Below are 15,383 nucleotides of genomic sequence, written 5' to 3' on the forward strand. Positions count from 1 at the left end.
CGAAGAGGAGGGCGGGAGGCAGGATGAAATAAAGACATTAGGAAGAAAGGAGAGACAGAGGGAGAGAAACGAAAGGAAAGTGAGATGAAATGGTGGGAGCCTCTTTTTCTGTTTTAATGTGTGTGCAGATGGGAGAAACGTTCAGAGAATGTAGCAACGGCACTGCCAGATATTACAATGTCTGCAATGATGCATTGCACAGACCTGTGGTGAAATATTGTTCACAACACATGTGGTCCAACATTTTAAAACTTTAGGAGCAGGGTAAATATATGTGTGCAACTCATATGAACTATGAGCAGTAGTTTGGCTCCTATGTCCTTTTGGTGTCATTTAAAACCTGAATTATTTTCAATAATAATTTTGGATTACTTCCACCTTGAGGTTATGTTTTGTCTGCATTTGTTTGTTAGTTAGTAAGATTATGCAAAAACTACTTAAACCTAAAAAATCGATTTAGGGGACTGATATTTATGAGTGTGTGGAACATGGTGCAGATTTGATTTTCTGTCAACTTATCAATTAATGATTGATTTGGCTGTAACTTATTGATGAAAAAAATGATTCATAGCATTGATCCCTCTTTATTGTTATCACACACAGATTTTCTGGTATAATTCAGGGACCTACATTTATCTTTCAGTGACCCTCATGTGTGCCCTGACCCAGTCATTGAAAAACACTGCTGGAGGACACAACCAATACACAATCTTAGACTGTGCGCGTCTGTTCAAACATGTCATTTAATGGCACTCTTCCATCACAGGTTCTTCTGGTCATGGACAAGAGAACAGAAGAGACTTTCATCCTGAAAGTAAGTGTAGTGTGTATGTGTATGTGTGTGTTTGTGTGTCCCTCATCCTGGTCTTCCCAACTGTAAGTGTAACTGAAGTGTGCCAGAAGCCCCTGTGTGTGACCGCTGTAATTGATTCTAATGGGCCTGTCCCTGTCAGCTCCTCTGCTCTCAGGTGTGAGACGTGTGCCAGATGCCAACGCACAGCACAGGCACAGATGACTACACACACATGCGCGCACACACATACCTACACACACTTGCAGCCAATGTGAACTTTACGTGTAGCACTGATGGATTTATGTGGCTCTTTTAAAGTCACGCGCTGTATGTGGCTTGATGAATCCAGTGACTTTGGGGCATAGCTGGCACTTTGTTAATGGGAGCTTTCTCCTTTGCCACACTCTCAAAGAAACGCTATAAACACTCACCACCCTCTTCCTCCTCCCGTCTTCTGTTTTTTTGTGCCTACTTTGATTTGAATTGCTCACCTCCTTCCCTCCTCCACTATTTCTTGTTGCAGGGTCTGAGGAAGAGCAGTGATTGTGGGCGGACTAAGAGGACCATCATGCCTCATTCTGTGCCCCACATGGTACAGCTGAGGAAGTTTGTCGTCTCTGAAAACACAGTTTTCCTTCTGCTGCAGTACGCCGAAGGTACGACTTGCACACATCTCACGCTCATCCGTTTCATCTTCCCCCTTTCATCTTCTGTCCCCTCCTTCACCTGATCTCTCTCTCTCGTCTCCCACCCCTCTCTCTGCCCTTGTTCCAGACAGATGTTTGATAGAGATGGGTGTGTGTCACAGGTCATTATTCTGAATACCAGGTGGCACCATGCTTCATTAGCTATGCCAACACCTGGGCCTCCTTACATCCCACTCACTCTAGGATGTGTGTAGGTTGCGTGTGTGTGTGGGTGAGTGCATACGGTGTGATGCGGCCATATTTTTTAATGCCCTGTAACCTTTTCAATCTGGTGTACTCCATAACCGCCCTGCACTAATATTAGTGCACTGTATTGAATATCATATGGGGCTGTAAAACATGATCTAATAAAGCCGATCAAATCCCACAAAAGGCAGTTTCCCCATTGTTGCGTCCCGGCTCTGTTATTCAGAGAATCCAGGGTCGCTCCTTATGCTTCTATAGTATGTTGTTAGCCGCTGACAGGTTGAATGAGGATAGACAGGCAGAGGGAGGGAGGCAGTGACCTGAGTGACATTGGACAAAACAACATATGGATGGTTTTACTTTCTAAGCCATCGAGCTGCCCCGCTATCATTATCATCACTGTGAACTCCCTATCCATTCTCATCACACACAACAGATGCTGGCTTCCAATTGCTCACACTACAGCTGTGTGTGTGTGTGTGTGTGTGTGTGTGTGTGTGTGTGTGTGTGTGTGTGTGTGTGTGTGTGTGTGTGTGTGTGTGTGTGTGTGTGTGTGTGTGTGTGTGTGTGTGTGTGTGTGTGTGTGTGTGTTACACAAGTTAAAAACACTAACAATACACTGGGAACCTAAAACATACACAAGCCCAAATCCCATTTAACCAAAGTGGTTTCAGTCACAATTGTTTTTGTTTACCTTTGTTACTCACTAAGTGGAAAATAATGACATTTTTCACCAAATTGTCCCTTTAGTGCAGTTGCATTTGTGCTTTCATCTCATCTTAAGAACAATAAAAATTAGACAGGAGAAAGTCAGTTTAAAAATGTTAAGGGCTTTAAAGTGGCCCCTGTATCTTTCTCCAATCTTGAAGTCCCTGTGTCAAAATTTGTGGGGGCGCGTTAATGATGTTTCTAACATGTGACCGACACAAAACTGAAACAGAAAAATACTAATATCTCAGAATAAAAAAAGTGGTGCCATACATGTAGAAGAGGCAAATGAAGATGTCAACTTGGAAAGACAAAGAGATTCGAGAGCTTTTGGAGAACAAGCTGAAGTTGCTGAGTTCCTGAAAACATTCATGGAAAAGTTCATTCAGTGGAAAAGGACTAAATTATCTAGAAATGCTTTCTGTCAATTTTCTCATTCCTCCTCAAAATATCAGCTATATCCGTAGCCTGCTTTTCTGTCTCTAACGTCCCTGTTTCTTTCATCTTCAGGTGGAAAACTGTGGTCACACATTGAAAAGTACCTACATACTTCAAGCCCCGAGGAGAGCTTTGACATTCCTTTCATTCAGAAGAGCCACACAACGGCTGTGCACACCCCACAACCTGCTGTACCACAGCTGGATGTAGACTCAGCCGGTTCAGGTTCAGGGCCCGTCGCTGGTTCTATTTCTGTCTCAGAGCTGCAGAAAAAGGGAGGAAACATCATCGCGCATCTTAAAAGAGTTCTTCCCACCAGGCTTATCAAACAAACGGGGGCCCAGTCAGACTCTGGAGCCAACTCTGAGGAAGAGTGCACCAACAGTTATTTGACTCTTTGCAATGAGTATGAACAAGACAAAGTAGAACCAGATGCACTTGAGGAGGAAGAAGCGAAGAGTGAACAGGAAATGCTGTCACTGGAAGTGCCCGTTGTGACGACCACCACTTCCTCACGTAGCCGATCGCTGATGAGCAACGACAGCCTCTCGTCACCTCTCAGCTCTCAGGAACTTGGCTTCTTCACCGAGTCATCCGACAAAAGTGGCCACACCCACGACAATGAGCAAGACCACAGCGAGGGACAGGACCACGGGGAAGTTTTTAGTCCTTTACCCTCTCCTGCTGTGCCCCTGTCACTGGATCAGTCCAAGCACACGCCAATGGAGTTTTTCCGTATTGACAGCAAAGACAGTGCAAGCGAGGTGACCTGTCTCGACTTTGGAGAGCAGCGCCCCCCTAATAAGCAGGTCCCGCTTTTGTCTACGTCTGACCTGGGCTCGGACATCCCTGAAGATCTTCCAGAGCTGGCTCAGGAGGTCAAGGGCCACAGCTCGGAGCTTTGGTCATTAGATTGCAGTGATAAAGGCTCCAATGAGTCAGTGCCAGTCATCTCATTTAAAGAGGCGGTAGTGGCGGACGAGGGTCACCCACCAGATCTCCTGGTCAACCTTCCTGCAATGAGTGGGACCGTAGACTCGTCACAGGAGGAACTGGAGACCTCGGGAGTGTGTCTGGGCCTCGAGGCCACAGCCTCTCCTCAGAAGTGCATCCAGCCAGATGTTTTACAGCTTCACAGCCAGCCGGAGGAGGAGGAGCAGACACTGGAGCAGGAGCTGTCATCTCTGTGTACAGCCTCTGCAGCCTGCGACACCAGTGTTGCATCCTCCTCTCCACTCAACTCATTGTGGGATGACTACAGCCTGGCATTTGGCATAGAGGCCTCTGACAAAACGGTTTCTGATGAATGCCAAAATAATGACCTTCCTCTCGACTCAGAAACTCCAGGAGCTGACTCAAGTAGTGAAAAACCAGAGGCCAGTACGAGAATAAACACAGACCCCAGTGCAGCCTCTATCCCAGACGTGTACGGGACAGAGGCCTGTGCTGTGGTCGAGGGTTTATTACATCTTGATGGTGAATTATCAGGAGTTGTTAGCAATAAAAGTGTCAGTGAGTTTGATAAAAAAGTATCGCGGCTGTTCGCGAAGCTGGACGAGCTGTCGCTGGCTGCATCCCAAGCTCGTATACCGGAGGAGTTTGTTCGACGCTGGGCTGTAGAGATGGTGACAGCTCTGGATTCACTGCACCAAGAAGGTATCATCTGTCGAGACCTGAACCCCAACAACATCCTGCTCGACCACCAAGGTTCGACATTTACATACTCTGTGTAATGTGTGTAAACTCTCGGTGGCATGTGGTCATCTTTCTTTATCAAACAAGTATAAAATCAAATCCCTCTGAAGCTGCTGTATTATATGGAAGGCATATTTTTCTTTCCTCAAGCAAAAACCAAATGCCTTCTTGGAGATTTGAAGCCAGGCTCTCTGCGTGTTCCTTTCTGAAAGCCTGTAGTATCTGACTGAGGGACTGTGGCTCTCGCAGAAAGAGAAGTGTTGTTTTACCAGCAGGTCACAGATTCCCCCTCAACTTCTTCCTTTGTCGTCCTACAATCATGTCTCTCCACCTCGTTATCAACAAGCGTCTAATTAGCTGAGTGGCTGTTTTCGTCTCCCTGGTGGTAATTATTGTTCTAAAGGGCCCATCAACGGCATAGTGTGGTGCATCAGTCTGGCTAGCCCAGGCTAATGGCCACGGCTACCTAATGACACCATTAGTTCTAATGATAGCGTTAACGGGTAGCCGCTAAACAGAAGTAATCGCCGTGGCCGTGTGCTTGAAAAGCTCGCAGAGAGATTTTAGAGAGGCAGAAAGGAGCGGAGGAAGGAACGTTGCAAAGGTGAATAAACAGTCAGAAAGAGTAGAAAGTCAGAGTGACACTTGACTGTATGAGGTTGACAAGAAGCAGAACGTTGGATGAATGTTTCACACAGCTGAAAACTTTCTATCTTCTCTGTGCAGGTCACGTTCAGATCACCTACTTTTGTAGCTGGAGTGATGTGGAGGAGTCCTGTGACAAAGAAGCCATTGCCAATATGTACTGTGCACCAGGTGAGCTGCACATCAACATCATGATACACGTTTGTTTGTTTTACCCAGGAGCCTCATTTTGTGTGCCTCTGCCCGTCAGTGCAGAGGTTTATGTGAGGTTCATTCTATGCTGGTCCATAAGTAGGCCACTCTCCCATGGTCACAAAACCCTCATTCATAGCCAGACATGAATAAACTATGCAAGTGTACATGCATAACTCAAAGTGGAAGAAACAAATTACTGCTGTAATTTCTTTTGGGGGGGCTAGTAGACAAAGAAATCTATATGCACAGGTTAAAGACACCTTATATTAACGGTACATAAAGTATTGTTTGAGATTTTTATTAACAGTCAGATTGCGTAATCGATGGAAAATATAGTTTTCTTTTACTCATTTTCTTTTACTGGTTTTGAGGAAGATGATTCGTCTTGTAGTACCTTTGTTGTCCTGTAGAGTGTGCTGTTGTGCAGCAGTGAGCCAGCAGTGTGTCAACCCTGAGTGTTGCTCCCAGCAAACTCGTGGCAGCTCTGGCATGTTGTTTAAAAGCTGCTTAAAACAAACTGCTGCTAGACTACAGCACCATGTCCCTGCTTAGCACTTCTGTGTGTGTGTGTGTGTGTGTGGCGGGTGTTTGTGTGTGTACGTGTGCATGCGTGCACATGCATTTGACATCTACGGGTGGATAACTTTCCGATATGCCGCTGCTTTAAGCATATGGCTTCTCACTTGGGCTGTTGGGTAGATTATACGCAGTGTGCTTAATTACACCTTTCTTAAATATGCAGGATGGATAACTGTTCGCTGAAAACACTGGACGCACTCAGAGACGTTCACAATGACCCTCACACTCATTCACTCTCCCACGCACTTATATTAAGCTATTCATCCTCTCTCTCTCAAGCCAGGAAGGTCACTTCAGATTTAAATCCTCCTTGTGTCCAGAATGTACAGTGCGACACTGTTGTAATAAATCTGAAAGCAACAATCTAATACCCAAAGTGTGTATTTCTAGTCCCTTAGCAACGGCTTGTTTAAAAGCCTACTAATGGAAATAGAAGCACACGCAGGCATATGTTCCACTGGTCAGCTGTGGATGACCTAAAGTCACAGGAGTGAGAGATGTAGGTATAATGTAGCTTCCACAACTAAGAGTGAAGCCACTGAAGTTAGTTTTTTATTAATTTAATCCTGATAATTGTAGCCAGGGAGAGTTTTTGACCCAAGTTGTGGGGTTTGTATGTAGCCTGGAATTTCCATTTTGTTAAAAAAAACTTGTGGTGAATTAAAATAAACAAACACACTTGACTTTTTTTAGAGTAAAGCAATGTTGCAATGAAGTAGCATTCATCACATCATCTATAGATAACTTTTATCCCTGCCAAGGAGGTTAAGTTTTCTACCTTGTCTTGTTTAGAAGGATAATGCAAAAACTACTCACCTGATCTCTGCCAAATTTGGTGGAAGGAGGGGTCCTGAAAAAAAACCAAAAACATTTAGTGCTGGTGCAGATTTAGAGGTGATCCAGTTTTTTTTTCAACTGTTTAATGATGAATAAAACATTTAGGTTTCACTCCACTTCCTTCATTTGTAATATTGTTCGTCCTTGGCAAGTTTTAACTCTACTAAGTGTCATTCTAGTTCACAACTCTATTCAAAAGTTTATCAAATACATTTGATGTAAAATATGAAATTAAATTAAATCGTCATAACTATTTTAAAGAAAATTATTTCACATTGGTTAATTGACTAACAGCTTGCACAGTTCGTTTCAGTCCAGTTTGATGGACACAGTGTCCAAGGAATGAAAAGGGAAAAGAAACTTAAGTGTGTTATAAATGATTGTCTGCATTGCATTTGAGTGATGCTGCGTTCAGGTCACACAAGCCTTAATATAAATAGATTTATGTAAGAATATTTTTTATGGCAAAAGAATAAACATGCTGGGGATTAAAGAGACTAGTTAGTTAACTAGATCCGAGCTGTTAGTTACACGGCTGTTGCTGTCATGAGGATCGATGGATGTATTTCATACCAACAGCCAGCAGGTGGTGTTTTATGCTGTTATTAAATGAACAGACCACTTTAACATCCACAGACTTGTCCAACTCAAACACTGGACACTTTCTCTCTTATTCTTGTCCCTCATACGGTCACTTATATTATTTGCTTATATTAATCCCACCCCAGCAAGCTCTAGATCAGGTACACACATTAATGTGTAGATGTTTGTGCTTGTGAACTTCTACACACTAACATAGAGGTTAGCGAGTGTGTCTCTCTTCTGCCCTTGTTATATATTGCTGTTTATCCAGACAGGGTCAGCTCTAGTGATGGCTTCATTCCTGATGACAGATTTATGAGTGTTTGCCAGAAAGCTAGCAGGGGGCCTGCTGTGACCGTATGTGTGTGTGTGTGTGTGTGTGTGTGTCTGTGTAAGGAGGAGGGAAACATGTTTTTAAAACGCACACATTCACACCCAAAAAAACACAGGAGTGGACTCGGAAAACACAGCAGCAGGGCGTTAATCTGTTTATTCTGCACCATTCTGCTTATTTACTGTGTCGCCATTTCGTCATCACTGATAAACATCAGATGGCTACTTTTTTGTTCTCTAATAAGAAAAAAAACAAGCTGTTGAGTGATGGTGTGACGCGGCCCATGTTTCAGCAGAAATGGTAATTGTTAATTGTTCTGTAAACAGGGAAGCAAGGACAAAACCGATTGTCTTCAGTGTCTAAGAAAAGGGAAATTCAGTATTCTTCCCCATCTGAGGTAACAAGTCTGTTACTGGGGCCACAAATATTCTTACTGTTTGTTTTAAAAAAAAAAGTCCTCCTACCTGTTCAACAACAACATGATCTACTGGAAGATAAAGTTCAGTTCCCCTTTTCAACACCGAGCCGTCATCTCATTGTTTTGAAAAGATTTTCAGGGAAGAAATTGTACCGTGAAAGTACTTCTCCTTTATTATTTGAATTGTCTGATCTGACAGTGGAGAGGACACATTATTTTACTGTATTAGATTTGAATATGCTATTCAAATGGTTATATCGGTGTTTCAACAGCTCACAAGACATGCACTCACAGTCTTGGAACATCACACACCGATCCCTCCTTACTTCCTACCTGCGCACACTCCACTTCCTCTTTCAACAATGACTGTCGGTTAGGCTTTTAGGGAAGTCGGCCTGAGAGGAGAAGAGAGAAAGTTCCTTATGGCCCCCAGGAGGGAGGAGATGGAGTGTGATTAAGATACAAAGCAGGAGGGAACTTCATTGTTGAGGGGAAAGGGAAGAAGAGGCCACAAGGTGAACTCACAGTATTGTTTCACCGATGCGTCTGAACTCCTCAGAATCCTTTTGTCTTCTTCTGAATTTTGTGATTCACTTCAAAGTTTTTTAATGTGCGGGCCAGGAAAGAAAGTGTCAAGTTACTGGCAGTATGGTCAAATTTGGAAAGGTACACTTCACACAGAGCATTGTTACAGTTACTTTGAATGACCCATGGCCTGTGGATGCAGTTAATTCTCCCTTCCCATCCTCTTTCTCTCTGTCTCCCTTTCTCCCTGCCTCGCTCTGACAGAGCGGTAAGTGTAGCCAGCTCCACTGTACTCTCCCTGCAGCTCCTTAGACATTAATCCATTGTGATGACATCGACCTTGCTCTGAGACGTGTGTGTGTGTGTGTGTGTGTCTGTCCAGTATTTCCCCTCCAGCTCATAACCACGCAGGTATCACTAGTCCGTTCAATGACGATCTTCTCTCCTTGGCTGTCAAAACAGTAGTCCTGGGGAGCCCTGAAGACTGGTTGCTCAGTTGGTTGTGTGCATGTGTGTGTTTATGTGTGTGGACAAAACGTGCAAGTCGTATCATAACCCTCTCTAACCTTGGCTGCAAGAGAGCCGCACAGGCCTCCGGAGTTTCCCGGCAGCCTCCAGGAGACGAGGGGGTCTTTGTCTCCGCAGCTGAGGAGCCTGGTCTCTGGGCACACACACTGCCGTGACCCTGGGTCTTGGCCCTCCGGGTGACCAGGCGCCCTCCCTCTGGAGAGAGCAGAGCAGAGGGGAGCTGAGTGGCACAAGAGGCCATCTGGTACCCAGTGGAGCTCACACATACTCCGATACACTCACTGACACATACACTTGTCACTTCAGCAAACTGGTATCATCACTCTGGGTGTCTTAAATACACATTGTGAATCCCAACATCCCAGTCACTTCCATCGAGCTGGCGTTCCACCCAAATCTCATGAACATCAGTTTTTGTGAACTGACAGAAAATTAATTCACAGCTAATTTAGATAATTGACTCATTCAAGTAATTTTTCACACAAAGATACCAAGCATTTAAAAGCCCCATGAAATGGAAATTGCAGTTTTAATCCTGTGTCCCTGTGATAATTGTTCTTGTATCTAATTTCATTTGCCAAATATATGTCAAAAAACAATATCATAGCAAAGTCTGTCTGTTCCGGTCCTGTAAAACGGTTTCAACAGTCTCATGACTCATTCTGCACTCAGGGGCGTTTGCTAATTTTGCCTCCAATTATAATTCTTTCTCAAATGTTTAAATGTCTCCCCGTGTCAGACTTGTCGGTTGAATCCACAGGCTTAGGTGGTTGAGAGAAGTCCTCTATTGGCTGCTGTAAAATCACAATCAATTCTTAAACATGACAATTTGTTGCTTTACTTATGTTGTTACTTTGAACAGAGTCTCTTTGGACTTTTGTTGTTTACATCTATGGATGTCAGTCTTATTGTTTTAATTATAACAACTAGTCTGCCAGAGCTGAAATACAATGGTTACACAACTGTTCCTGGTCTCTCTCCCCCTCCTCCCCCGATATCTCTCTCTCTCCTCTTTTCCACCCACCTTTCCTCGCTTCCCCATTTCCTCCGCTCGACCCAACCGGCCGAGGCTGATGAGGGACTTTTTTCTCTCCACAGTCACCAGAGAGCTGCTCTTTGTGGGAACAGTTATGTTTCTCTATAATTTTTAAGGTCTCGACCTTCTATGTAAAGGGCTTTCAGATTATGTTTATTATGATTTGGCGCTGTACAATTAAAATGGAATTGAAATTAATTGAATGAACAAAACAAATGAAACGACCTTGGGTTGTAGAAAATTGTGATTTACTAACGTGCCACTATTCCTTGACAATATACAGACCAAACATGAATTGTTAAATGGAGAAAATAATCAACAGATGAATCAATGAAGGAAATAACTGATAGTTGCAGCCCTCGTCTGGTTAGATTATCATCGGTCTGGTATAGATTAATTTTCAGCTGAAGAAAATAAAAATAAAAATAACTGTAGTTGTAGCTGTAGTATTAGTTTTTGTATTCCTGCTTTACATTTCTTTGTGTGTGTGGCAGTGCGTGTGTGTGTGCGTGTTATATGCATGTGTGTTTGAGGTCAGGTCATGCAGATGGTGTGAAGTTGCCGCACAGACGGTTTCCTCAATTTAACTGCTTTTTTATTATGCAAATAACCCTTTTATGAGACACACACTCGTGTGAGTGTGTGTGTGAGAGAGGGACTGTGTCCATGTCTTTGTGCTCATTTCGAATCGATTGTATATGTTCAATGAAATATTTTGTAATCCAAGATGTCATTCTGAAAGTGTTTAGTGTTGATGGTTTAAAAGAAAATGACCTGAAAAAGCTTCAAGTGGATTTAGTTGTACATTATTATTATTTTCTCATTTTACATCACAAGTGAATTTTTCCCATCTTCCTCCCCATCACATGAGCTGTTTCCCTGTTTTTTTATTTATTGATTAATTCTCTCTCTTCCTCTTTTTTCCGTTCTTGGTTCAGAGGTGGGAGGTATCAGTGAGGAAACGGCAGCGTGTGATTGGTGGAGTTTGGGCGCCATCCTGTTTGAGCTCCTGACGGGCATGGTGAGTCAAAAAGTATTAAAAAAACCGTTATCTTTGTTACTAAGGTGTTGGGGGATGTCTGTAGGTGTCTTGGCTTTCAACTCTCTCACACTCTTTATGGTCTTGCCAAGTTGTGTGTGATTCAGTGCGCGTGTCTGTTTGTGTTTGAGTAGGTGGAGTTTGTTGTTTTGGTGCATTTGTGTTTGTGTGTGCGAGGTGCGTCTTGGCTGCCTTCTCTTACTCTGGTTCTCGGGGAGTGCCAGGGGTGTCCGTGTGACTTTCTCCCCCAGCCTGAGCTCCATCTGCTGGGCCAGGGGGTCAGCTCTCCCCGGGCCTCTGTGCTGGCTCCTGTAGCAGCGCTGGGCTCGGAGCGTGCCGACCTCGCATTGGTCGTGAAAGGTGAAGACAGGGGCAGCTCTCAAGGTGCCGCAGCACGGCTGTCTGAGGGACCGTCTTCCAAGACGGGCTCGGGAGGACGCGGAGAATCTTGTTTGCGAGACAACAGATACACACTCAGCTGTTAGACATGTCCACAAGCACATTCACATGCTAATTATAACTTGCTGTTCCCTTGAAGGACACACACACACACAGTTGGACACCCAGTGCAGGTGCAGTGTATCCCTTCAATTTTTTATTGTCTATTAAATTTGAATAAATTCTAACTGATTGCCAGTGGGCATATTTTCATTTCAGCCATCGGTGGTTCCCATCAATTGCCCAAACAAGAGTCGGGGTGTTAGGTTGGTGTTATTATGTTGAACAATACACACCCACACTTACCTGAAAAAAAAGCCAAACCTCCGTCACACAGATGTCTCCTTTGATGATTATGTCTGGGTACGGTCCTGGCAAGGAAACACACACGCAGGCACACATAGTGTCTCTTGATCCTTGCAGGATAAGATCTTGCCTGGAGCAGTCTTGACTGCAGCTAGGAACCCAGCCAGAACTCCTGCAGCACGTATCGGGAGAGGGGGAGAGAGAAAGAGGAAGCGAGGGAGAGGAGGCCGACCTAACTGATGGAGAGAACACACAGGGTCCACCAACACAAACACACAAACAGTTGACGCACACGTTCTGCTCTAGCATTTTCAATGTGCAGGTGTATATGCTTTAAAAGTTGTGCTGCTGCATTAAACTGTGATTATTGTCAATTCTTGTATCAATAGAAGTGTGTTCTGTGTTTAGAAAATAACTTACAGGTCTCATGCTCCCTCTTACTCACTTCTGACAGTTTGACTTCACTATTTCCCTGAGTGCAACAGTTTCTTGTGAACTGAATTGACAGTTTGATGTGGTTAGACAAAAAGCTTTTACAGTAAGTTGTCTGTGTACTAACGAAGAACAAACGAACCACATTTTCCCATGTAGTTCTTCCTATGACGCTGTCTGATACACAGCAGTTCTAAGAAAGAGCAACAGCAGTGAAATCATGCCCTTTGTTGTAGTTAGTGTGATCAGTGTTGTTTCAGTTGCTCTGGCTCTTTGGTCTCCTCCTATTTGTCCAGTCAGAGTGTTCTCACGTTGACCTATAGGCTCCGCAGGTGTCATTGTCTCTGTCCCCTCAGCTCCCAGTGTGTCAGGTTTTCTTTGTTTTAAATTGATGGTTATCTACCTCTCTTCTCTCCACCCGCCTCCACCCCCTCTGCACACAGTCTCTGCTGCGGTGCCATCCTGCAGGAATCAGTCGCCACACGGCTCTCAGCATCCCCGAGTCTGTTTCAGAGGAGGCCAGATCTCTGCTCGAGCAGGTGAGGGTCTGCGGTGCTGTGTGACTTCACCTGTATGAAAATAAAAAAAATGGATACTGCTCACTCTGTTAAAGTAATGCTCCCTATCGCTAGTTAAAATATACAGGATTGATCAACCTACTTGTTCCATTGCTGTCAACTGTCCAGTTTTATCAGGTTTTTAAAAATAAATCCTTAAACAGCAATAACATGTTGTTGGGAATAAATTCAGTAGAAGTACTGGACATCTTGACAATACAGTATTCAAAGTGTCACAAAGTTTTTCGTACTGAGCGGGGAGCTGAGATATACTTCTACGAAAACATTATAACCTGTTTAATTCATATTTTTCTGTCTGTGTGTTTTTCGGTCTCTTTCCTCCTGTGCAGCTGCTCCAGTACAACCCAATGGAGAGACTGGGGGCAGGAGCGGGAGGAGTGGACGATATTAAATCCCACCCTTTCTTTGCCAGAGTACACTGGTCCAAGTAGACGCTAGGCATTGTGTGACTGCGGAAAAAGCTGAGCTGCATGCTGGGAAACTCGCAGTCCCAAATGAACTCCTTTTGAGACTGGAAACACAAGTAGATATACAGTAAATTATGCATCTCTGCACATGTCCCATTTTGTTCATTCCCCATTTACTTGTCTGATTCTTTTTTTAATCTTTTTTAATAGAATTGGCGAAGCATCAGTATTACCTTCCCTGTGCACTGCTAATTTCTTAGGGTTTAACACTTAAACAACATGTGTGGTGCAATAATTTTCACAGAAAGTGTGTGAGTGATGATCCACTGCAGCGTTGTTGCTCCTTGTTCCGAAGCCAAAATAACAACTAAAAGCGAGAGGTGACATTTTGTCCTCGTGTTTTCACTGCATTTATTTAACACGGTTTGTTAATTTCGTTTCAAACTGACGCAATTCCCTTTTCTTAAAGACCCATGTGCAATAAACTCCATTTGTCGCCACCTATAACACTTAAGTCATTCCTCATGAAGCCCACTGAGATTTAATTGTGCTGGGCTGAGCTTCTGCTTCGATGACAGGGTTGTGCTGTTGCTCTGATCTACAAACGGATATCTAATTTCTTACAGGTTTTGTTTTTTGTGACCAACCCCTTTTTACTGACAACCAGCCTAAGGTTCAGTAAGAGACGGACACTATGCAAAGGTGAATGAACAAAATCTACTGAGGCAAGAGACAGATTTTGATTCTGATTGAATATTAGTCAGAATAGGTTTGAGTTATTTAATAGATTTTTGCAAGAAAAGGTTTAAAGGTTTTGTAGACCAGACTGTATGTAAAGATGGATGACCTGGCTCCACTATCCAGGAATTAAACTGAAATATCTTGGATAGCAGCGCTGCCCATCTTGCACATTTGGAGTCTGCGCAGTAACGATTGGGAGATAGAGCCATGATAGCGGAGGAGGCGGGGTTAACTGACTAGGTGTTGATCGAGATGCTTTGGCCTCACTTTTTTGGAGCAATCATGTCGTCCATCTTTATTTATAGTCGACGGCGAGTTATTCATTCTGGAAATGAAGAATAATAATAATGAGAGCGCAGACTTAAACCATATTTGACACCGGTTTTACACACTATTTTATGAAGTAAAAAAGTTTTTGTGCACGTAAGACTATGATTTAAGTAATGTATTTAATACTATGAAGAAAAACAAATCCATCGGACAACAAATAATGTGTGTTCTGTAAATATACCTTTTAAAGGATGTGCTGAGTGAAAGATGAACACATTTGGTCAAAGCCTTGATTATCTTGTCAATCACACACTGCCTGATCAATCACATCCTTGTTTATTTGACTGTGTGTTTTGTGTTTTAAGCAGCACTTCCTCTAACCTGCCACGTATTGATTTTATAAACCTGTAATAACTGAAGATGAGACAAATGCATTTCTCTTAACCACACTCAGATAATCACTCCTGTTTCCGCCACAGTGTAAAAATGTTTCCTAACAGATAGCAGAAATTACAAGATCCATTTCCCACTAATTAACCTTTTTATCAGACACAAACTTCGCAGTGAGATGAGATTGATGTTTTTTTTTTCCTGGTTTCCTATTGAATGCTCCCTCTCGTCTGTGTGTGTGCGTCTGTACTGGTCTGTCAGTGCATTCTGGAAAACAATAAACATACCTGGAGGAGCACATGAAGAGCGGTGGTGCTTTCTTTGTAGATATGGTGTCCTGTGTGTGTTTGCTCTGAGGCTACAGTCCCCCCTCTCTGTTATCAGCCGGACTGATGATACTCCTAGAAAGCTGCTGTCACTCCTGCTGAGTGTCACCGTGACCATAATACACACACACACACACACACACACACACACACACACACACACACACACACACACACACACACACACACACACACACACACACACACACACACACACACACACACACACACACACACACACACAGCATGT

General features: G+C 43.6%; 1 protein-coding gene and 1 long non-coding RNA gene across 4 annotated transcripts in view; one reads left to right on the forward strand and one right to left on the reverse strand.

Moving 5' to 3' along the window:
• LOC124851197 overlaps positions 1 to 9,401 on the reverse strand; it is a 22,452-nt gene extending 13,051 nt beyond the window's left edge. Inside the window, exons 1-2 of the long non-coding RNA XR_007032279.1 lie at positions 9,209 to 9,401; positions 6,763 to 6,796 (exon numbers count right to left, since the gene is read on the reverse strand). This is a non-coding gene — a long non-coding RNA (uncharacterized LOC124851197). The remainder of the gene's footprint in view (positions 1 to 6,762; positions 6,797 to 9,208) is intronic.
• rps6kc1 (ribosomal protein S6 kinase polypeptide 1) overlaps positions 1 to 15,105 on the forward strand; it is a 21,161-nt gene extending 6,056 nt beyond the window's left edge. For all 3 annotated transcript variants that reach the window (XM_035144156.2, XM_035144157.2, XM_035144158.2), the window contains 7 exons: positions 767 to 814; positions 1,317 to 1,449; positions 2,905 to 4,539; positions 5,254 to 5,343; positions 11,145 to 11,227; positions 12,865 to 12,960; positions 13,329 to 15,105. In XM_035144156.2, the coding sequence (XP_035000047.2) occupies positions 767 to 814; positions 1,317 to 1,449; positions 2,905 to 4,539; positions 5,254 to 5,343; positions 11,145 to 11,227; positions 12,865 to 12,960; positions 13,329 to 13,430 (2,187 nt within the window). In that variant the 3' untranslated portion in view covers positions 13,431 to 15,105. The remainder of the gene's footprint in view (positions 1 to 766; positions 815 to 1,316; positions 1,450 to 2,904; positions 4,540 to 5,253; positions 5,344 to 11,144; positions 11,228 to 12,864; positions 12,961 to 13,328) is intronic.
• The last annotated feature ends 278 nt before the right edge of the window (positions 15,106 to 15,383 follow it).

This window comes from Hippoglossus stenolepis, chromosome 20 (genome assembly GCF_022539355.2).
Source record: "Hippoglossus stenolepis isolate QCI-W04-F060 chromosome 20, HSTE1.2, whole genome shotgun sequence".
Taxonomy (NCBI): domain Eukaryota; kingdom Metazoa; phylum Chordata; class Actinopteri; order Pleuronectiformes; family Pleuronectidae; genus Hippoglossus; species Hippoglossus stenolepis.